This window comes from Schistocerca americana, chromosome 2 (genome assembly GCF_021461395.2).
Source record: "Schistocerca americana isolate TAMUIC-IGC-003095 chromosome 2, iqSchAmer2.1, whole genome shotgun sequence".
Classification (NCBI taxonomy): Eukaryota; Metazoa; Arthropoda; class Insecta; order Orthoptera; family Acrididae; genus Schistocerca; species Schistocerca americana.
In genome coordinates this window covers 178,415,711-178,438,999 of record NC_060120.1, presented here as the reverse complement: position 1 = coordinate 178,438,999, position 23,289 = coordinate 178,415,711, and the positions used below count along the sequence as shown (strand labels likewise).

At 50.9% G+C, this 23,289-nt stretch overlaps 1 protein-coding gene across 1 annotated transcript in view; it reads left to right on the top strand.

The window, feature by feature from the left end:
- LOC124593855 (pollen-specific leucine-rich repeat extensin-like protein 1) overlaps positions 1–20,333 on the top strand; it is a 69,577-nt gene extending 49,244 nt beyond the window's left edge. Inside the window, exon 6 of the mRNA XM_047132203.1 lies at positions 20,273–20,333. Within this exon, the coding sequence (XP_046988159.1) occupies positions 20,273–20,333 (61 nt within the window). The remainder of the gene's footprint in view (positions 1–20,272) is intronic.
- The last annotated feature ends 2,956 nt before the right edge of the window (positions 20,334–23,289 follow it).

Below are 23,289 nucleotides of genomic sequence, written 5' to 3'. Positions count from 1 at the left end.
ATCTTCTTCTCATGATACGGCCCCTGGCCCAGATTCCATTCATAACCAACTGCTTCAACATCAGTGCTCCACAATGGCAACATCTTCGGGTGTTTAACCGTATCTGGCTCCAGGGTGACTTCCCTTCTCAGTGGAGGGATAGCATTGTGGTTCCTGTCCTTAAGCCTGGTAAGAATCCCCTATCTGTTGACAGCTATTGGCCAATTAGTTTGACCAATGTTGTTTGGAAGTTACTTGAACGGATGGTCGCCCATTGGCTCAATTGGGTCCTCAAATCTCGGGATCTATTGTCGCCTTACCAGTGTGGCTTTCGAGAGGGACGGTCTTCAATCGATCATTTAATTCGCCTGGAATCCGCAGTTCGGCAGGCTTTTTCCCAGCGCCGTCATTTGGTTGCAGTGTTTTTTGACCTTCACAAGGCCTATGACACGGCCTGGCGCCATCCCATCTTACTTACCCTTCATCAGTGGGGTCTTCGGGGCCCCCTCCGGATTTTTATCCGCCAGTTCCTGATCCATCGGTCATTCAGAGTTCGAGTTGGTACTGCTTTTAGTTCTACACGGACCCAGGAGACGGGCATCCCACAGGGTTCAGTCTTGAGTGTCTTTTTCCTCATTGCTATCGATGGAATTGTGGCCCCTGTCGGTCCCTTAGTCGCCCCTGCCCTGTATGTGGATGATTTCTGCATTTGGGTTAGTTCCTCCTCGATGGCATCTGCTGAGCGGCAGCTCCAGAGAGCTATACAACGTGCCTCTGCATGAACCCTCTCACACAGGTTCCAATTCTCTCCTTTAAAATCGCGGGTGGTCCACTTCTGTCGCCGTACTACGATCCACCCTGATCCAGAGCTCTATCTCGCTGCACAACAATTGCCTGTGGTTCCACAGTTTCGTTTCCTGGGTCTTTTCGACAAGAAGCTCACTTGGCTGCCCCATATCAGACACCTGTAGGTAGGATGTTTCCGTAAACTCAATGTCCTTCACTTCTTTGCATACTCCTCTTTGGGTGCGGACCGTTCCCTCGTCAGTCTTTATCGTGCTCTAGTTTGGTCTCGCTTGGACTATGGTGGTCAAGTTTATGGTTCAGCTGCTCCTTTCACACTGCATGTGCTGGGTCCAGTCCACCATCGTGGTATCCGTTTGGCCACCAGTGCCTTCACTACTAGCCCTGTTGATAGTCTCCTGGTTGAAGCTGGGATCCCCCCCTTTCTGTTTGGTGGTCCCAGCTTCTGGTGTCTTATGCCGTCACTATCCGTTCTTCTCCCACTCATCCTTCCTATTCTATCCTGTTCCCAGACCATGGACGTCGCCCACCTGACTCGCCCTCGGGTGGGTTTACCGGTTGGGCTGCGCCTTGCGTCTCTTTACCGTAATTTTCAGCTTCCTTCTTTGTCCTGTCTTCCTCGCTCCCTCCCCTCCGCCCTCCTTGGTTAGTTCCTCAGCCTCGAATTCGGATGGATCTCTGCCGAGGTCCGAAAGATTCCATCCCCCTGGTGGTGTCCTGTTCCCTTTTCCGCCAAATTTTGTGGGAGTTTCAGGATGCTGTTGTTTCTTACACTGATGGCTCTAAATCTGCTGATCATGTGGGGTATGCCTTCACGTCCTCTGTTGGAACGGAAAGTCATCTGCTGCCACCTACATGTGGGGTGTTTACTGCGGAATTGATGGGAATTTCCCAGGCCCTTACCTTTATTAAACAGTCCCAACACAACCGCGTTTTGTTACGCACGGACTCGATGAGTGGCCTTCTGGCTATTGACTGGTGTTTTTCGCGCCATCCCTTGGTCTCTGCCATCCATGACCATCTCGCTGATATTCACTGTGCTGCTTGTTCCATTGACTTCCTTTGGATCCATGGCCATGTGGGTATCCTGGGTAATGAGCTCGCTGATCGTTTGGCTGGGGGGCAGTTTCTTACCCTCGTTTTCTGTAGCCCCTCCTGCAGCGCATTTACGGCTTCACATCAAATCACACTTCGCACAGTCATGGGCCAATTCTTGGGAGGCTACTCCCCTGTCTAATAAACTTCGTGCAATTAAGGTGACACCAGGCCCGTGGTGTTCTTCCTTTTGCATCTCCCGAAAGGACTCGACTACACTGTCGTCTCCGCATTGGCCACACTCGGTTGACCCATGGTTTTCTTTTGCGTGATGAGCCACCCCCACTATGTGGTTGTGGAGCCTTACAGTCGGTAGCCCACATTTTGGTTGAATGCCCCCTTCTTTTGGCTCGGCGTGCTAAGTACAGGCTCCCCCACACTTTACCTTTGATTTTGGCTGACGATTCCCGGATGGTCTCACTGGTTCTCGGTTTCTCCGGGAAAGAGGTTTTTATTCTCAATTTTAAGGTTTCTAATCTCTCTCTGGTGTTGGGGCAGGGCGGTGAGTGTTTGGGTGTCTCCCACTGTAAAGTGTTCGGAGATTCCTCATTCACCTCCCTGACCGAATTCTTCTTTTCTTCCCCTTTTACTCCGTTTTTACCCTTTTTTTTAAGGCTTGGTTAGTCTTTCTATTCCCATACGTACTTTCTACATTATAGCAGTTGTATCTTTTAAGTCACAGGTGGTCTTGCCTATGCTGCTTCAGCATAGTGTTGGGTTCGTTCTCTTGCCGACTTCCCTCATTTTGTTTTTACCAATGACGACATGACTGCCTTTTTACGTTTTCTCCCTTTTTCCGTTTTATTGTTCTTTCCTGAGTTGTCCCATTAGCGGAATGGCGCATAATTGAAACAAGGGACTGATGACCTTGCTGTTTGGTCCCTTAAACCTCAAACAACCGACCAACCAAACGTTCACAGAAAATCTGTGCTGATGACGTGATTGCACAATTGCGTGCGGATTCTTGTCAGCCCACACATGTTGATAGTGAACATTTACAATTTGATCACTTTGTACTGAAATGAGGATTGACAAATTGTTGGATGAACCATTCGCAGAAGTGTACCTGTGGTGGCCAATCAGCTGCTGATAGTGCCTGCACACGCTGTGCATGGTACAGAAACAACTGGTTCTCCCGTAGCACTCTCCATACAGTGACGTGGTCAACGTTACCTTGTACAGCAGCAACCTCTCCTCCCTGATGCTGACATTAGGGTTAGCGTCAACTGCACGAAGAATTGCCTCGTCCATTGCAGGTGTCCTCGTCGTTCTAGGTCTTCCCCAGTCGCGAGTCATAGGCTGGAATGTTCCGTGCTCCGTAAGACGCCGATCAATTGCTTCGAACGTCTTCCTGTCGGGACACCTTCCTTCCGGAAATTTGTCTCGATACAAACGTACCGCGCCACGGCTATTGCCCCGTGCTAATCCATACATCAAATGGGCATCTGCCAACTCCGCATTTGTTAACATTGCACTGACTGCAAAACCACGTTCGTGATGAACACTAACCGGTTGATGCTACTTACTGATGTGCTCGATGCTAGTACTGTAGAGCAATGAGTCGCATGTCAACACAAGCACCGAAGTCAACATTACCTTCCTTCAATTGGGTCAACTGGCGGTGAATCGAGGAAGTACAGTACATATTGACGAAGCTAAAAGGAGCTCTAACATAGAAATTAAGCGTTTCCGGGCACACGTCCACATAACATCTTTTCTCTGTTTGTGTGTGAGGAATGTTTCCTGAAAGTTTGGCCGTACCGTTTTGTAACACCCTGTGTTATTGGCGACACACATCGATTTCGGCTTCTCGACCAGTGTTAGGTTTATACTGCGGAGCTTTACGCTGTTCTCCAGGCTGTCCACTACATCCGTCGCCATCAGCGGATACAGTACGTTATCTGCTCAGATTCTCTCGGCTCTCTCCTCAGTCTCCAAGCTCTCTACCCTGTCAACCCTCTGGTCCGCCGGATTCAGGACTGCCTCCACTTGATCCACTTGGGGGGCGTCTCTGTGGCGTTCCTCTTGATCCCAGGACACGTTGGTATGTGGAAATTAGGCGGCCGACATAGCCGCCAACGCTGCAGTCTTTCTTCGGCCAGCTATTCGCATGATTCCTTTCGGCGATCTACGAAGTGTTTTATGTAGTCATGTGCTGTTTTATCGCACGCACGTTGGTCGTAACTTCCCAATAATAAATTGCGGGATGTGAAAGCTCTTCCCTGTGCTTGGACCTCTTCCTCCCGAACTCGTCGTCGGGAGGAGGTAATTTTAACTAGACTCCGGATAGGGCACTGTATTTTTAGCCATCGACATCTTTTATGTGCCGATCGTTCACAGCTCTGTCCCCACTGCTCTAAACTGGACGGTGAGACACCTTTTACTCGAGTGCCCCTATTTTTACTCCATTACGCGCCCGTCTACAGCTGTCGCCTGATGTACCTTCCATTTTAGCAGATGACACGCTATCAGCCGATCGCGTTGAAGAGTTCATTAGTGCCAGTGAGATGTCAGTCATTTCAAGCTCTTTTTGGGGACAAACAACCTCCCTTCTATAGTGGTTCTTTAAGCTTTCCTTCTGTTTTTGGTTTCCCCACTTTTTGAGTTTTGTTCCCATTGCTGCTGGTTTCCAGTTTCGTTTTTTGTCTTTTCCTAAGTCACAGACAAAGCGCTAATGACCATAGCAGTTTTGCGCTCTAAAACCGCAACAAAAAACTTAAAAAACAGTACATCAGCTGAATCAAAATGCATACTATTCACACATTATTAATTAGCAAATAAAACGTCACACAACAATACGTAAAATGTAAATCAGCCAATGTGATTAATCAGAGTGGCTATGTTAAGGTTGGTAATTAGTGTCATCTAAGGCACATGTAACCTAAGATCAAGAGTGTCCAGTATCAGGAGATAAAATTGAAGGATCAATAATGCAGTCTTTAGAACAAATGAGTCCCCCCCTGCGGGTCCGGGGTAAGAATAGGCCCGAGGTATTCCTGCCTGTCGTAAGAGGCTACTAAAAGTAGTTTCAACCATTTCGGCCTTCCATGTAATGGTCCCCCTTGGGGTTTGACCTCCATTTTTCAAAATTCTACAGAAGTACGAGCCTCTTGGGGAAGGACACCTTACGTGGTGTACCACTGGTCCTAAGTGCACTAAGACCTTGGCACTCAGCACTGTACCGGCGTTGTAACCATGCCCGCTATTCCTCAAATTGGGCCTAAACGCCTGATGGGTTGTACAAGTTACGCCCATAGTGCGTCCCCATCGGCACCAGCGATCATGATGGACTTTCCATGGCACCAGAAATCCAGCACGGTAGCCAGCCCGTTGTGGTGGGGCCGTCATGTACCCTCTAGGTTGTAGCCCCCTGACAACACAGGGATCGTACTGCCGATACCTGAGCTGCACCCTCCCCACATCAGCCACGGAGTAGATGACCGTCTCCTTTGGGCATCAGGACCCCTGGCAACGGTCATCCTGCCAGGTGGCCCTTGCTGAGGCTGGGTGGCGCCCGTGGGGAGAGCCCCTGGTTGGAGTGGGTGGTATCGGGGCGGACGTATCGCAGATAAAACGTCAACACGTATCAGGTCGCTCTGCGGCCGAGTCTTTCAAAAGAAAAGGTACCGTTTCTAGTTCTGGTTCTCCTGCCCTTTCCCCCTTGGCCACTCCCTGGGAGCAGGGACAGGCCCGCCGGCTTGGGGCGAAGTACTTCCCCCGCCATTTGGTCTGTTCTCGAACCGATGGGGGGACGTTCGCCACCTCCAAGCCCATGTTCTTTATTCAGCACATTGAGGACATCTTCGGGGAAATTCAGGCTCTCAGCAAGATGCGTTCAGGGTCTGTTCTTATAAAGACCACCTCCGCCACACAGTCGGCAGCGCTCCAGGCGTGCGACCACCTAGGGGACATCCCAGTATCCCTTGTCCCGCATCTGGCACTAAATCGGACGCAGGGGGTTATTTTTCATCGTGACCTCCTGCTACAATCTGATGAGGAGCTCAGGGCCAACCTGGAGCGCCGAGGCGTGCATTTCGTCCGGCGAGTGCAGCGCAGCCCCAAAGACAGTCGCATCGACACCGGGGCCTTTATCCTCACCTTCGAGGGGGACATTCTCCCGGAGAAGGTAAAGGTGATGTGCTACCGGTGCGACGTGCGACCTTACGTCCCGCCTCCTATGCGCTGTTTTCGGTGTCTGCGCTTTGGGCACCTGTCGTCACGGTGTGAGGCTGAGCCCCTTTGTGGCGATTGCGGACGTCCTCTTCGTGAGGAACATACATGCACCCCACCACCTCGGTGCATTAATTGCCTTGGCCTCCACTCACCTAGATCCTCAGACTGCCCCGCATATCAGAAGGAGAAGAAGATACAGGAACTCAAAACTTTGGATCGGCTCTCTTATTCTGAGGCCAGGAAGAAGTATGACCGCCTCCATCCCGTGCCGTTGACCACTTCGTTTGCCTCAGTTGTGTCCACTCCTTCTGCGGAATCCTCACGCCTATCCTGTCCCTCCTCCGCCTCTTCCGCGCATCAGGGGCTCTGCCTCCGCCTCCCAAATCCCTCCCTTCCAAATCCTCCTCCCCCGTGGCCCCCGCCCCCTCCGCCCCAGGGGCCACCCTTCCTCCTCCTTCTCCTCCCCCCACGCCACCTGAGAAGCGATCCTCTTCTCAGGCATCCATCGGGGAAACGTTCCGGACCCCAGCTTCCGAGGTCCGGCGTTCCAAAACGGACCCCGCGCGTGAGGACCTTCTTCGGGTCCAGCCCACCATCCCTGTGGCTCCTCGGCCTTCCAAGAAGGCCTCAAAGAAGAAATCTCTATCCCCCCTCCACCCCGGCGCGTTTCATCTGACGCTTCATCCGTGAGTCGCTGCTCCCGGCCGTCCTCAGTTTCGCCGGGACGCTCTGCTGCCAGGCGTTCCGCCGGCCTTTTGTCGGCAAATGATGCGGCCCCTCCTACACAATCAGGGACAGCGGCCGCAGCTGGCGACGAGTCGATGGAACCGGATCCGCCTGCCGTCAGTTGTAGCGTTGTTGCCTCGCAACCTGGCCCTCCGCGGCCATCGAGGTGACCAGCTCTTCCCCGTCTCGTTCCCCCAACTTTTTGACTAGCAATGGCGTTGTTTCATTGGAACATAAGAGGTATTCGATCTAATCGGGAGGAATTAAAACTGCTCCTCCGCCTGCACTGTGGGCTCGTCCTTGGTCTCCAGGAAACCAAGTTGCGCCCGACTGACTGTATTGCCTTTTCCCACTATACCTCGGAGCGGTATGACCTCGCCCCTGTGGACGGTATCCCAGCTCATGGTGGGGTTATGTTGCTCGTTCGGGACGATGTCTATTACCATCCCATCCCATTGACCACCCCACTCCAAGCAATAGCTATCCGCATTACTCTTTCTGCTTTTACTTTCTCAGTTTGTACCATCTACACTCCACCGTCATCTGCTGTTAGTCGGGCTGACATGATGCACCTGATCGATCAGCTTCCCCCGCCGTTCTTATTGTTTGGCGACTTCAATGCCCATCATCCCCTTTGGGGCTCTCCTGCATCCTGACAAAGAGGCTCACTCTTGGCGGATGTCTTCAACCATCTCAATCTTGTCTGCCTCAATACCGGCGCCCCGACTTTCCTCTCGGACTCTACTCATACCTACTCCCACTTGGACCTCTCGATCTGTTCTACCACTCTTGCCCGTCGGTTCGAGTGGTATGTCCTTTCTGACACCTATTCGAGCGACCACTTCCCCTGTGTCGTTCGTCTCCTGCACCACACCCCATCCCCACGTCCTTCGCGCTGGAACATACTGAAAGCTGACTGGGGACTTTACTCCTCCCTGGCGACCTTTCCGGACCGCGATTTTTCCAGTTGTGACAGTCAGGTCGAATACCTCACGGCTGTTATCGTCAATGCTGCCGAACGTTCCATACCTCGTACTACTACTTCTTCTTCACGTCGCGTTTCCGTCCCCTGGTGGAACGAGGCTTGTAGGGACGCTATCCGTGCTAGACGACGTGCTTTACGCACCTTTCGCCGCCATCCTACGTTGGCGAATTGTATTGAATACAAACGACTCCGAGCGCAATGCCGTAGTCATCAAAGACAGCAAAAAAGCTTGCTGGGCCTCTTTCACGAGCTCCTTTACCAGTTTTACTCCCTCTTCCGTTGTTTGGGGTAGCCTGCGCCAGCTGTCGGGCATTAAGGCCCACTCCTCAGTACCTGGCCTGACCTCAGGTAATGAGGTCCTTGTTGATCCTGTGGCTGTCTCCAACGCCTTTGGCCGCTTTTTCGCGGAGGTTTCAAGCTCCGCCCATTACCATCCTGCCTTCCTTCCCAGGAAAGAGGCAGACGAGGCTCGGCGACCTTCCTTCCACTCGCTGAATCTGGAGACTTACAATGCCCCCTTCACTATGCGGGAACTCGAACGTGCGCTTGCACTGTCCCGGTCCTCTGCTCCGGGGCCAGATGCCATTCACGTTCAGATGCTGTCACACCTTTCTCCGGCGGGCAAAAGCTTCCTTCTTCGTACCTACAATCGCGTCTGGACCGAAGGTCAGGTCCCCATGCGTTGGCGTGACGCCGTTGTTCCTATACCCAAACCCGGGAAGGATAGACATCTTCCTTCTAGTTACCGCCCCATTTCTCTTACAAGCTGTGTCTGTAAGGTGATGGAGCGCATGGTTAATGCTCGGTTAGTTTGGATTCTTGAATCTCGACGACTACTTACTAATGTCCAATGCGGCTTTCGTCGCCGCCGCTCCGCTGTTGACCACCTTGTGACCTTGTCGACATTCATGATGAACAACTTTTTGCGAAGGCGCCAAACGGTAGCCGTGTTCTTCGACTTGGAGAAGGCTTATGATACCTGTTGGAGAGGTATCCTCCGCACTATGCACAAGTGGGGCCTACGCGGTCGTCTGCCCCTTTTTATTGATTCCTTTTTAACGGATCGAAAGTTTAGGGTACGTGTGGGTTCCGTATTGTCAGACGTCTTCCTCCAGGAGAACGGAGTGCCTCAGGGCTCCGTCTTGAGCGTAGCCCTTTTTGCCATCGCGATCAATCCAATTATGGATTGCATTCCACCTAATGTCTCAGGCTCTCTCTTTGTCGATGACTTCGCGATCTACTGCAGTGCCCAGAGAACATGCCTCCTGGAGCGCTGCCTCCAGCGTTGTCTAGACAGCCTCTACTCATGGAGCGTGGCAAATGGCTTCCGGTTCTCTGAAGAGAAGACGGTTTGTATCAACTTTTGGCGATATAAAGCGTTCCTTCCGCCATCCTTACATCTCGGTCCCGTTGTTCTCCCATTCGTGGACACAACTAAGTTTCTAGGGCTCACGTTGGACCGGAAACTGTGTTGGTCTCCACATGTCTCTTATTTGGCGGCCCGCTGTACACGTTCCCTTAATGTCCTCAGAGTTCTTAGCGGTTCATCTTGGGGAGCGGATCGCACTGTCCTGCTTCGCTTGTATCGGTCCATAGTCCGATCGAAGCTGGATTACGGGAGCTTCGTCTACTCGTCCGCTCGGCCATCCCTCTTACGCCGGCTCAACTCCATCCACCATCGGGGGATACGTCTTGCGACCGGAGCCTTCTACACTAGTCCTGTCGAGAGTCTTTACGCTGAAGCTGCCGAGTTACCGTTGACCTACCGGCGCGACATACTGCTGTGTCGGTATGCCTGCCGGCTGTTGTCTATGCCTGAACACCCCTCTTACAAGTCCTTCTTCGCCGATTCTCTCGACCGTCAGTACGGGTTACGTGTCTGCCCTCCTGCCCCCCGGAGTCCGCTTCCGTCGCCTGCTTCGACAATTGGATTTTGCCCTCCCTACCACCTTCAGAGAGGGTGAGAGCCCGACACCACCTTGGCTCCAGGCTCCGGTTCGTATTTATCTCGACCTCAGCTCACTCCCGAAGGAGGGTACTCCGGCTGCAGTGTACTGCTCACGGTTTGTCGAACTTCGTGCTCGACTTTGCTGGTCACACCTTTATTTACACCGATGGCTCCAAAACTGACGATGGTGTCGGCTGTGCCTTTGTCGTCGGGACCGCCACCTTTAAATACCGGCTCCTTGACCAATGTTCCAGCTTTATGGCCGAGCTTTTTGCTCTCCATCAGGCCGTTCAGTATGCCCGCCACCACCGCCATTCATCGTACGTACCCAGCTCTGACTCAGTGCTCTTCCGAGCCTTGGAGCTCCCTATCCGGTCCATCCCTTGATTCAACGGATACAGCAGTCCCTCCATTCTTTCGCTGCTAATGGTTCTCCTGTCAGCTTTCTGTGGGTTCCCGGACATGTAGGAGTGCCTGGGAATGAGGCTGCGGATGCTGCAGCCAAGGCTGCAGTCCTCCTGCCTCGGCCAGCCTCCCACTGTGTCCCGTCATCTGACGTTCATGGGGATGTGTGTAAGAGGCTTGTGTCGTTGTGGTGGGATGCTTGGTCATCCCTCCAAGGAAACAAGCTCTGGGCAGTCAAACCGCTACTAACTGCTTGGACAACCTCCTCCCGACCATCTCGGCGAGAGGTCTTTCTGACCAGGTTGCGGATTGGGCATTGCCGGTTTAGCCACCGCTACCTGCTCTCTGGTGACCCAGCCCCGCAGTGCCCTTGTGGTCAGGCATTAACAGTGTGCCATGTTTTATTGTCGTGTCCCCGTTTTAGTCAATTTCGTGTTGTCCTGTCCCTGCCATCTACTTTACCAGATGTTTTAGCTGATGACGCTCGAGCAGCTGTTCGTATTCTGCGTTTTATAACTTTAACTGGCTTGTCCAAAGACATTTAACCTTTTTACTTTATCTGCATCCTTGTCAGGTCCTTCTGGTGTCCTCCCCTTCCCCTTGAGTTTTACTAGATTCCATGTGCTCTCACAACAGTGACTGGGCGCTAATGACCTCAGCAGTTGAGCGCCCTTAAACCCCACAAAAAAAAATACAAATGAGTAAAATTCGATGAGTGAAATGGATGAGTAAACTTTTGGCAACATGTTGTGGTTATCAAATGATAGAGACTGTGGTATAGGAGCAACCTCCAATGACACTGCTTACGCTACTCAGTGTGCTGTTTGTAAACTGTAGCATTTTGTCAACGTAGTACTCGTCTGAGCCCTTTTGCTCTGAGCCATTTCCCTGGCACATGGCTTGAATACCTAGCTCACTCCTGCTGGTGGTCGTATGGCTTCAATAGTTTCTTCAGAAGGAAAGTAGTTCACTGCAGAGGTACAACTTCAATGTTTCCTTCCTGACTTTACCGTGCCAGGAACATAATGGTAACAGACAAGTAGAGGCGTACTCCCCCCAAATTCCTGTATTGTGCAAGGACAGAGAAAGATTATTTTTTGGCCGTAGAGCCTAAACTCTTTGCAGAGAATATTCAGGTCAAGTTGGGGGACGGTGCAGACATCTTCAAAATGACTGGGTCACTTCAAATGAAAACAGCATTCCCCCCACCCAGTCATGGGCGTTCCTTGCTTGTCATAAACTATATGATCTGGTCACTCACTCGCCGTGATGGTCTAAATGTGGTTCGAAGCACTTCACATGAAGACGACCACCTTAGTCTGACGATGATCTATTCTCAAACTTCGAGAGCAAGGTGTAGATTTTTTATTTGACCATAGGTGGCCAGTTTGATCCCTTTAACCACAACCACTAGCCAACCATCTATTAGTTCACGAGCCCACTCGATGTTGTAAACTGTTAAAAAATACAGCTGTTGGTAATAAAGACCCCTGACGAACCCCCCAGGGGGTCCACAACTCTTTTGTGGATACGTGCGTAGCAAGCACGGGACCTCGAGCTAATGTGGCCCTCCTTCCTTTCCGGGCTGCATACCTTCCCTTTCTGCATCATTCCCTGTCCCCCATCTTCGCCCCCCCCCCTCACCTTTGGCTCCTCCCTTCCCTTTCTCCCCCTCTGGGAGTATGGTTTGTGCCTATGTCCGGAGACGGACGGTCGAAACTGTTACAAATTCCTTGCTTTCTACACTTGCAAGTCTTCGTCCTTCCTCTGTCCTTCTCTTTTCCTTAACTCTTCTCTTTGCCCTTTCCTCCGCTGCGGCGTTTGAGACCCCTCTTCTTTCCTTTCCCTTTCTCTTTCTTCCTCCCTGTGCGTGTATGAAGGCCGACCCACGCATTTCCATGCGTAGCTGGTGACGGGGTAACGCGTAATTCCCCGCCCCTGGTAGACAGGTAGGACACGTACGTACCTCCTGGTAACGACCAGGCCCAGGGAGGGGTGATTACCCGAGTTGATACCTTCCGAAAGTGCCGATTGGTCCCTCCGTCCGTTTGTCGGGAGGTGTGACCTGAGGTGTGAACAATCACCTAAGGCGGGAGTGCCCTCAGAGAGGGCCCCCACAAGGGAGGAGCGCGCCATCGGAGACGCCGGTAATCATGGGGATTCTTCCGCAATGGTTTCCTCACCTTCCACTGTGTCTGCTCACAAGCGTAAGTTCACTGAGTCTCAGCCACACAGTTCTTCCATCGTTGCCACAGTTCCTTGTTTCTCGGTCTGACGAAGGTCACGACTTCTCCACGGTCAACCCTTTCATTATTCAGAAAGGTGTCGACGCAATTGCAGGTCCTGTAAAGTCTTGTTCCAGATTACGGAATGGCACCTTGTTAGAAACAGTCGGTGCCCTCCAGGCACAAAAATTGCTGCGTACTTCACAGCTCCACACGTTCCCTGTCCGGGTTGAAGCACACCGCACTTTAAATTTCTCGCGTGGAGTCGTTTATAGACGCTCCCTCGATGGATTGTCTGACGAAGAAATTCAGCACTACCTGTCTGATCAGGTCGTGACGGCTGTTCATAGTTATGAAAAGGGTTGACACGAACATCATTCCAACCCGCACTGTCTTCTTGACATTTGACAAAGTTCAACTCCCATCGAAAATCAAAGCAGGCTATGAGAATTTCCGTTCTTCGCCCTTACGTCCCAAACCCTACGCGTTGCTATCGGTGTCAGTGGTTCAATCACACCAGCCAGTCCTGTTCCAATCCGGCCAAATGTTACGTGTGGCAAGGATGCCCGTGAGGGTGCTTGTCCACCTCCATCCCCTCGCTGCTTCCTCTCGAGATTGCCCCGTTTTTAAGGACGAAAAGCTCATCCAGGAAATCAGAGTGAAGGAAAAGGTGTCGACCTTTGCTGCTCGAAAATTTATTCGCCAGTCGACAGCCCACCGTGCCTGACAGGAAAATACAGCACTGTCCTTGCTTCTCCTCGGCCAAAAAAGGAGGCGGCCACGCAGACTTCCGACCTCACCTTTATTGCCACGGTCGTCAGGTCGGCCAGCGCAAAGATCGCCCGTTCAACCTCACCACTTTCACCTGCCCACTCTATGGCTCACCCTTCATCGGGTTCTGCTAAATCTCGAGCTCAAAAGTCAGACACCAAGACTTCGAAAAAAAGGCATATTCGTGAAGATTTTTACGCACCCCAACTTCACACCCATCGGTTCCTCCTTCATCTAATTCTTCCAAGAAGGCTACAGAGAAACCCAGTTCATCTTCTCCTCCGCCAAGGCGTGTCCCGTCTACAGCACCACCTGGCGGACATCGCCCTCGGCCGTCTTCTGTCGCTGAGGCGCACTGCTGGCGGCCGATCAACCGGCCGATCGCTGGTGGCAGGAGCTGCTCCTGAACAACCTATGGATCAGGATCTTCTGCCTTCGGCTGAATGCCATTCCATGCTGTCGGTCGCAAGCTCTGAGCAGTCGTTGAGTTGTCAGCAACCTTGGTCACATTTCTCAATTTTCTGTTCACCCTATGTCCATTATCCACTGGAATATCCGCGGCATTCGAGCCAATCGGGATGAACTGTCGATCCTCACACGATCCTACTCGCCGGTCATCTTCTGTCTTCAGGAAACAAAGCTGCGTCCCCATGACCTATGTTCTCCCTCATTTTCAGTCCGTCCGATACGATCTCCCTTCCGTTGAAGGCACTCCAGCCCATGGAGGACTCATGATTCTTCTCCATGATATTCTCCATGATATTCTCCATTATCACCCAATCCACTTAAACACTTCCTTCCAAGCTGTCGCCGCCCGTCTTTCCCTTTCTGGATACACGTTCTCTCTTTGTACTGTATACATTCCATCGTCCACAAAAATGGCACGAGCTGATCTCCATCTTCTTCGTCAGCTTTCACCCCCTATTTGCTGGTTGGGGACTTCAATGCCCACCACCCGCTTTTGGGATCTCCACATCCTTGTCCACGTGGCTCACTATTGCTAGACGTCTTCCACCAAGCGGATCGAGTTTGCCTCAACACTGGGGTCCCTACATTGTCTGCCTCCGACAACTTTCTCATTTGGACCTTGCGGTCGGTACTGTTCCGCTAGCTCGGCGCTTTGAATAATTGGCCCTTGATGATACACACTCGAGTGACCACTTTCCATGTGTCCTTAGACTGCAGCCTCACCTGCCATATATGCGCCCGCAACGCTGGAAGTTTGCCCAAGCCGATTGGACACTTTTTTTCGTCTCTAGCGACATTCGATGACTCACTTTCCCAGCGTCGACGATGAGGTCACACACATTACCGACGTTATTCTTACAGCTGCGGAACGTTCAATAACACGCACCTCCGAATTGCCCCGGCGCCCCCCATTTCCTTGGTGGAACGAGGCATGCCGTGATGCAATACGTGAGCGGCGACGTGCTCTCCGCGTTTTCCACCACCATCCTACTTTGGCCAACTGTATCCGCTATAAGCAGTTCCGAGCGCGATGCCGTCGTGTCATCCGCGATAGCAAGAAGGCAAGCTGGAAATTTTTTATTAGCTCATTTAACACCTTCACTCCCTCCTTGGAAGTTTGGAGTCGGCTTCGACGTTTCTCAGGCGCGCTTAGTTTCTCCCCCGTCTCTGGGCTCACTGTCGCGCAGGATACATTAGTGGACCCTGTCGCAATTTCGAACTCATTGGGTCAGCACTTTGCTGAGATTTAGAGCTCTTCAAATTACCCGCCAGCGTTTCTCCCGGAGAAACGTGCAGCGGAAGTGCGACATCTTGCTTTCTCTTCCCAAAATCGCGAAAGCTACAATACTGTTTTCTCCTTGCGGGAACTCCAACATGCACTCTCTTCTTCTCGCTCCTCCGCCCCAGGACCGGATGGTATCCACGTGCAAATGTTGCTGCATTCATCAACCCATAGTCTGCGTTACCTCCTTCGCCTTTATAATCGAATTTGGACCGACGGTAGTTTTCCCAGACGATGACGGGAAGCTATCGTCGTTCCTGTTCCGAAACCTGGAAAGGACAAACATCCCCCCTCTAGCTGTCGCCCCATTTCCCTCACGAGTAGGGTCTGTAAGGTTTTAGAGCGTATGGTGAATTACCGTTTAGCGTGGTGGCTGGAATCCCGCAGTCCTAACACCTGCCCAATGCGGATTCCGACAGCATCGTTCTGAAGTTGACCATCTTGTTGCTCTCTCCACTTGTATCATGAACAATTTTCTGCGGAAACGCCAAACAGCAGCAACGTTTTTTGATCTGGAGAGGGCATACGATACCTGTTGGACAGGCATCCTCCGCACACTGTTCTCTTGGGGCTTTAGAGGTCGGCTGCCCCTTTTTCTTCGCCAATTTATGGCAGAGCGCACATTTAGGGTGCGGGTGAACACTACTCTATCCCGTACTTTCTCCCAAGAAAACGGGGTACCCCAGGGCTCCGTGCTGAGTGTTGTACTGTTTGCCATTGCCATAAATCCAATTATGGATTGTCTCCTTCCTGATGTCTCAGGCTCTCTCTTTGTGGACGATTTTGCGATCTTCTACAGCTCTCAACGGACCAGCCTTCTTGAACGTCGTCTTGAAGGATGTCTCGATCCCCTCCACTCTTGCAGCATCGAAACCGGCTTCCGTTTTTCTCCCAGTAAGACCGTTTGTGTTAATTTTTGGAGACGTAAGGAGTTTCTTCCGCCCTCCTTACATCTAGGTCCTGTCAACCTTCCGTTTCCAGACGTCGCTAAATTCTTTGGTCTTATGTTTGACAGAAAACTGTGCTGGTCCTCCCATGTTTCCTATCTTTCGGCTCGCTGTCTGCGATCCCTCAACACCCTCCGTGTCCTGAATGGTACCTCCTGGGGAGCGGACCGAGTGGTCTTTCTCCGCCTCTATCGCGCCTTAGTGCGCTCGAAATTGGAAACATACTCCACTCCTCTGCTCGGCCGTCTATTCTTCGGCGTCTCGACTCTATCCACCACCGTGGATTACGTTTAGTGTCTGGAGCTTTTTACACCAGCCCTGTGGAAAGCCTTTATGCTGAGACTGCTGAACCTCCGCTGTCCAATCGGCGAGCAGTCCTTCTGAGTCGTTATGCTAGCCATCTGTCTTCCATGCCGGCTAATCCAGCCCATGACATTTTTTCGACGCCTCCTTTCATGTAGGGTATGCAGGCCGCCCCTCCTCCCTACTACCACCGGGAGTCCGCTTCCGTCAACTGCTCCATTCTCTTTCCTTCCGCTTTCCTAAAACCTTCTTGACAACTTGAGGTACAGCACCGCCTTGGCTCCGTCCCCGGATCTGCCTGCTCCGTGACCTTTGTCGATTTCCCAAGGATGGTACCCCTTCACTTGTTTATCGCCGGGCATTTGCTGCTCTATGTGCACAAATGACGGACTCCACATTTATTTACACCGACGGCTCGAAAACATCGTTAGGTGTAGGGAGTGCCTATATTGTTGGCGACAACCCAAATCACTTTCGGCTTCCCGACCAGTGTTCGGTTTATACTGCGGAGCTTTACGCTGTTCTCCAGGCTGTCCACTACATCCGCCGCCATCAGCGGATACAGTGCGTTATCTGCTCAGATTCTCTCAGCTCTCTCCTCAGTCTCCAAGCTCTTTACCCTGTGCACCCTCTGGTCCACCGGATTCAGGACTGTCTGCGCTTTCTCCACCTGGGGGCGTCTCGGTGGCGTTCCTCTGGCTCCCGGGACACGTTGGTATCTGTGGAAATGAGGCGGCCGATATTGCAGCCAAGGCTGCAGTCTCTCTTCTTCGGCCAGCTATCCAATCGATTCCCTTCGCCGATCTACGGAGCGTTTTATGTCGTCGTGTTGTTCATTTATGGCACGCACATTGGTCGACACTTCCCCATAATAAATTGCGGGACGTGAAACCTCTTCCTTGTGCTTGGACCTCTTCCTCCCGAACGCGTCGTCGGGAGGAGGTAATTTTAACTAGACTCTGGATAGGGCACGGTCTTTTTAGCCATCGACATCTTTTATGCGGCGATCCTCCCCCACTCTGTCTCCACTGCTATCAGCTGTGGACGGTAAGACACCTTTTAATTGAGTGCCCCTATTTTACTCCGTTACGCTCCCGTCTACAGCTATCGCCTGATCTATCGTCGATTTTAGCAGATGACACGCGCTCAGCCGATCGCGTTCTCGAGTTTATTCGTGCCAGTGAAATGACGTCAGTCATTTTAAGCTTTTTTTTTGGGAACAAACAACCCCTTTCTGTAGTGGATTTTTAAGCCTTCCTTCTGCTTTTAGTTTCTCAAATTTTATGACTTTCGTTTCCATTGCTGCTGGTTTCCATTTTCGGTTTTTTACTGTTTCCTAAGTCACGGACCGGGCGCTAATGACCATAGCAGTTTTTATCGCCCTAAAACCAAAACAAAAAAAAAACAAACCCTGACGAAATAGGGCATCATGACAGAAACTGGGATTAGTGACCACATGGTTGTTGGAGCGACACATTCACCAAGAATAAATTCAAATTATACACTTCCTTAAATAAGCAGAATTTCTTGACGCTTTCCTAGGTATCATATCTTTACAAACTAGCGACATAAACGTAAAAATCTAGCTTAGATTCAAAATCAGTATCGTTGGCGATTGAGATTTATACCAGATAACTTAAGAGAACTGATCCATGATACAAAAAGCACGCCGGATTTAAAAGAATACCAGCGGTAAATAAAAACGTCCACTGTGCGACGGGAATGGTCATACCAACGTCAGTGCCACTAGGGTGGAGTTACTAAACATAATTTTTAGAAACTACTTGACCAAAGACGATAAAGTAAATACTTCATAATTCGAATCAAGAAAAGCAAGCATGAGTGAATTAAATACTACCAGTGTAACGAAGCAACTTGTGATTTAACAAAGGCGAGTCGACCAGACCTTATAGCATACCAGAGTATTCTCGCTTGACGAAACAGGTCACAGGTCACACCAGTACTAAAGAAAGGAAACGGGAGTAATGCGCTGAATTACACCCGCACATCACTAACGTCGATTGGCAGTAGGGTTTAGGAACAGACACGTGTTCGAATATAATGAATTACTTTGAAGAGAAAGATGCACTGACAGTCAGCAGAGATTCAGAAAATACCGTTCGTGAGAAACCAACTAGATCTTTACTCTCACGGAGCAATGTAAGCCATCGACAAGAATCTCTAATAGTTGTCCAAATCTCCAGAAGACTTTCGTCACAAGAGGCTTCTAATTACAAAGTCTGTCTTCAGAGTAAAACCTCATTTCTGCGACTGAATAAGTGATAACTTATGAGGTAGGTCAGTCCGTAGCAATCGATAAATTCAGCGAGTAAAACAAGTCACATCTGGTGGTGTCCAGAAGTGTTACTGGCCCTTTGCTGTAATAATTTATAGAAAGTATAACCAGGAAGTTTAACAACCCTATTAGTGTCATAGCAGAAGGTGCTGTCATTTACCATCTATTAATCAGGATGCAATTAAAAAAATACCAAAAAATGTATAGTACTGTAAATGGCAGTTCAATGTAAATAATTGAGATTATCCGAAGTAATAAAAGGAAACCAGCAGCTTTCGGTCACAAGAGAAACCAAACAAATTGAAAACTTGTGAACTCAAATACCCAAGAACTTTAATTACTGGTAAGGTAATTTAAAATAAAAACATAGTAATGTCCTGGGGAAGTTACCAAAAAACTGCATTTTACTGGCAGAACGCTTGGAAGCGATTCTACTAACACTGCCTCCACTAAGCTTTTCTTCATTCTACGAGTTTACTGGTGTGCGTTATGGGATACTAGCCAAATAGTTCTTACAAGGGCAGCTGGATTCCTACTAGGGCGAAAGACGGCAGTGTCGCGGGTGTATGCGATTTAGGGTGACAACCATTAAAACAGAAGCGTTGTTATAGTGAGGCATTTTCTCGATATTCATTACAAATTATTTACGCTCCCTACATTCGGAGAAACGACCATCGTAATAAAATAAATCCTAGCTCGCGTGGAAAGATGTTAGTTTCTGCCAGGCGCTGTTCACGAGTGGAACGTAGAGAAACACCTTGGAGGCCTAGGGCCAAGCATGTAAGTATGAACTGCAGAAAGCTCATGTAGATGGAGCTATAGATGAATTAATTACATGTGCTCTTTTGCAAATGTTCTGCGAGTGTGACCCTGTGCATGTGTGGATTGCCTGAGTTGTGGTGATATACAATGTGAAATGTGGTGAGTGACAGTTACATGGGAAGTGTTTAAGATACTCGTGTGGTTGGCATGGAGCGGGAACCTGCTCTGACGGGCGTCGCCGTGTTACATTACACTAAGTTTGTGTGACGCAGGGTATAAAACTACGAAGTGGAACAACTGAATCATCAAATTTATTAACAGTATAGTAAATAAGTGCGAAACATCAAAGTTGGCTAATAATTAGTAAAGTCCTAAACGAATTAATATGGTCGTCCCATATTCGAAGCATCCATAAAGTACTCAGCAATTGTAGACGACTGTAGTCCATTGTAGAGCGCCCAGTAACGCGTGCAGCTCGTAGATAACTTGACACTGTTGCGCTGTTGAGTTGTAGCCGCCGCCCCCCCCCCCCCCCCCCCCCCCCCCACACACACACACACACACACACACACACACACCCGAAGAACCCAGAGAGTTGGGTGGTACTGTCACACTCCACGTCACAGCATGTGCCTGCTGCTGTAAAATTGTGCAGCAACATTGACATCTGGTCTTGGCGGCATCCTCTGGTCTTGGCACTTTCCGTGAGCCTGATCGGATCTGCGTTGTCATACTGTTTACGCCTGCCTTGCAGCCACGGCTGTACCGCCTGAGACCGCTATGTCCCTTGGATGCAGAACCGCCACCAATAGAGTGGAAGACTCGGTATGGTGACACCTGGGCCTGTTCCATGGACCTTGGTATTTGGCATGTTTTAGCTGAGATGGACAAGTTAGGAATGGTGTTGGAAACGAATCTGATAAAATCGTTGCAGCAGCTAGGCAGAGATATGTAAAGCAGCAAACTAAAAGCTTATGGCAGTAAAGGCAGTGTATTTGTGACACTGCTGCTGGGCAAGAGTAATGATATTGGCTGTTGCATATGCGCAGGATAGGCAGACGATTTTTTTTAAATAGTCTGACTAAACATGCTATGGGGTACAGGAACACTGCAGAAGCATACGCACTGGAGTTCTTAGACGGTCAGATCGTTGGCACAGTTTGAAAACCAGTGACGAGCCTTACGAATTATATTACCAGTCTCAGCCGACTATTCTTCTGATAAATGTGAATAATAGCTACAGGAAGATCCGGAAGGTTTTCATACTGTACAATACAGGGCGTACAGTGGAAGTATTCCTGTCACCCTGAGTGCCTCACAATATTACCCACGTGAGTTTGTGCACAGCTCTGTGAACTGCTGCCAGCGAATCTGCATTGCTAAATGGTTCGGTGATTGTATCGGACTCGTTCCAAAGATCGCTCTCAATTTCTTGTTTGACTAAAATTGACCCCCCAGGGGGTCCACAACTCTTTCGTGGATACGTGCGTGGCGAGCACGGGGCCCCGAGCCATTGCAGCCTTCTTTCTCTCCCGGGCTGCATTTCCTTTCCCTTCCCCTCCTTTCCCCTCCATACCCCTTTCCCCTCGCCCTCTCCTCTCCCTCTATTGGTGTCCTTGCTTATGTTGGCCCCCGCTATCCTCCTGGTTCTGTTGGTTTTACACTCTGGCTTTGTTGCGTAATCATCTCCTCCTTTTGGCATTCCTTGGTCCCCCTCTGGGGTTTGACCTCCATTCCAAAATTTCTCTTCCGTAGTGTGAGCCATTTGGGGAAGAGCACCTTACCTAGTGTCTCCGACGTGCGCCCTCCTAGTATATTCCACCTTTTCTTCTACGTCGTTGTCTGATGCTAGGGTGCATAGCCAGCACGGTAGCCAGCCCGTGTGGTGGGGTCGCTATGTACCCTTTTGGTTGAGCCCCCTGAACACACAGGGATCACACTTCTGATACCTGAGCTGTGACCTCCTCATGCATGCCTTGGAGTGGTTGCTCGTCATCCTGGAGCATCGGAACTCCCGGCAATGGCCGCCGTGCCAGACGGCCCTTGCTGTGGCTGGGTGGCGCCCGTGAGGAGAGCCCCTGATCGGAGTGGGTGGTATCAGGGCGGACGCTATGCAGATGAAACGCATAAGGGTCCAAACCTCTGGCCGCTCTTCTGCGGCCGTCTCTCTGCGTGGTACTGATTCCTCAAGTGCTGCTTCTCTTGCCCCTTCGGCCTTCCCTTCCGTGGCTACCCCCTGGGAGGAGGGTCAGGCCCGTCGTCTAGGGGCAAAACCTTTCCCCCGTTATCTAGTTTGCACCAGGACTGATGGAGATACTTTCACCAGTGTCAAACCTTTATTCTTTGTGGAACACATTGAAGACAAGTTCGGCGAAGTGGACTCCCTGAGCAAGATGCGGTCGGGTTCATTACTGATAAAAACTACTTCGGCTGCCCAATCTGCGGCCCTTCGTGCCTGTACCCATCTTGGCACAATTCCCGTGTCCATTACCCCTCACCAGTCTCTAAATATGGTACAAGGTGTGATTTTTCACAGAGACCTCATCCTTCAAACTGATGAGGAACTTCGGGACAATCTCGGACGGCGGGGTGTTCACTTTGTTCGGCGTGTTCAGAAGGGTCCTAAAGATAATCGTATTGATACTGGTGCCTTTATCCTGGCCTTTGAAGGGGATACCCTTCCTGAGAAAGTTAAGATTATGGTCTATCGCTGTGATGTGAAGCCGTACATCCCACCTCCTATGCGGTGTTTTAAGTGCTTGCGTTTTGGCCACATGTCTTCTCGCTGTACCCAGGACCCTCTCTGTGGTGACTGTGGACATCCACTCCATGAGGGGAGTCCCTGTGTTCCCCCTCCTGTATGTGTAAATTGTCATGATAGTCATTCTCCACGTTCAGCAGATTGCCCAGTCTATAAGAAAGAAAAAAAGATACAGGAGTATAAGTCTCTTGATCGTTTAAGCTACACAGAGGCCCGTAAGAAATATGCACGATTGCACCCTGTGTCCATGACATCTAGTTACGCCTTGGTTACATCTTCATCCCTTCCTCCCCCTTCCTTACCCCCGTCCCGGACCCCTCTCCTTCCCCCCTCCCCTGCGGCTCCCACACCTTCTCCTCTGGGCGCCGCTCCCCCTCCCCAGCCGGAGAAGTGTCCCACTCCTTCGGCGTCTGCCGGTCAAGGGCGCCTCTCCCGGGATGCCCCTTCCCGGCACCTTCCAGGTCAAAGGTCTGCTGCAGCGCGGCGACCGCGAGAGCCGCGGTCTATCGGCCCCCAGGTCGCCCGGTCTCTTTCTGTTCCTGATCTTGCTGCAGCTGGCCCCATTATGCCACACAGCCCTCCTCGATCTCAGCCTGAAAAGAAGAAGAAACATAAGTCCCAGGACAAAGAGCCTCTGGTGTCACCGGAGGTCCCTTCCCCGGCTTCACAACCGGATTCTGACCTATCGTTTATGGATGTCGCCCCCTCCATGTCGGTGACGGGTGGGGACCCGGCGGTATGACTGGATTTAGCGTGTTCAGCCCTCATTTAAACCATCGTTCTGTGGTTCTCCAATGGAATTGTAATGGCTACTATCGTCACCTTCCGGAATTGAAATCCCTTCTTTCGTCCTACTCAGCAGCTTGTGTGGTTCTCCAGGAATCTCATTTTACTGATGCTCACTCACCGACCCTCCGTGGGTTCCGTGTTTTCTGTCGAAATCGGGTCGGACCCTTGCGGGCTTCTGGTGGCGTTTGTACGTTGGTCCGTACAGACATTGCTAGCACGTGGATTCCTCTCCAAACTACATTGGAAGCAGTTGCTGTTAGGGTCCACCTAGACTCTGCAGTCACAGTATGCAATCTTTATCTCCCTCCTGACAGGACTCTTACACCTGCTGCCTTAACCACCCTTCTTCAGCAACTTCCTCCTCCCTTCCTCCTCCTTGGGGATTTTAATGCTCATCATCCTTTGTGGGGCAGTGCCTTTCCATCTAGACGAGGTCTTCTTATCGACCAATTTATTGCAGACCACGACCTGTGCCTTCTTAATGATGGCTCCCCTACTCATTTCAGTGCTGGTCATGGTACCTTTTCTGCCATTGATCTTTCTCTTTCTTCTCCCTCTCTCCTCCCTTCA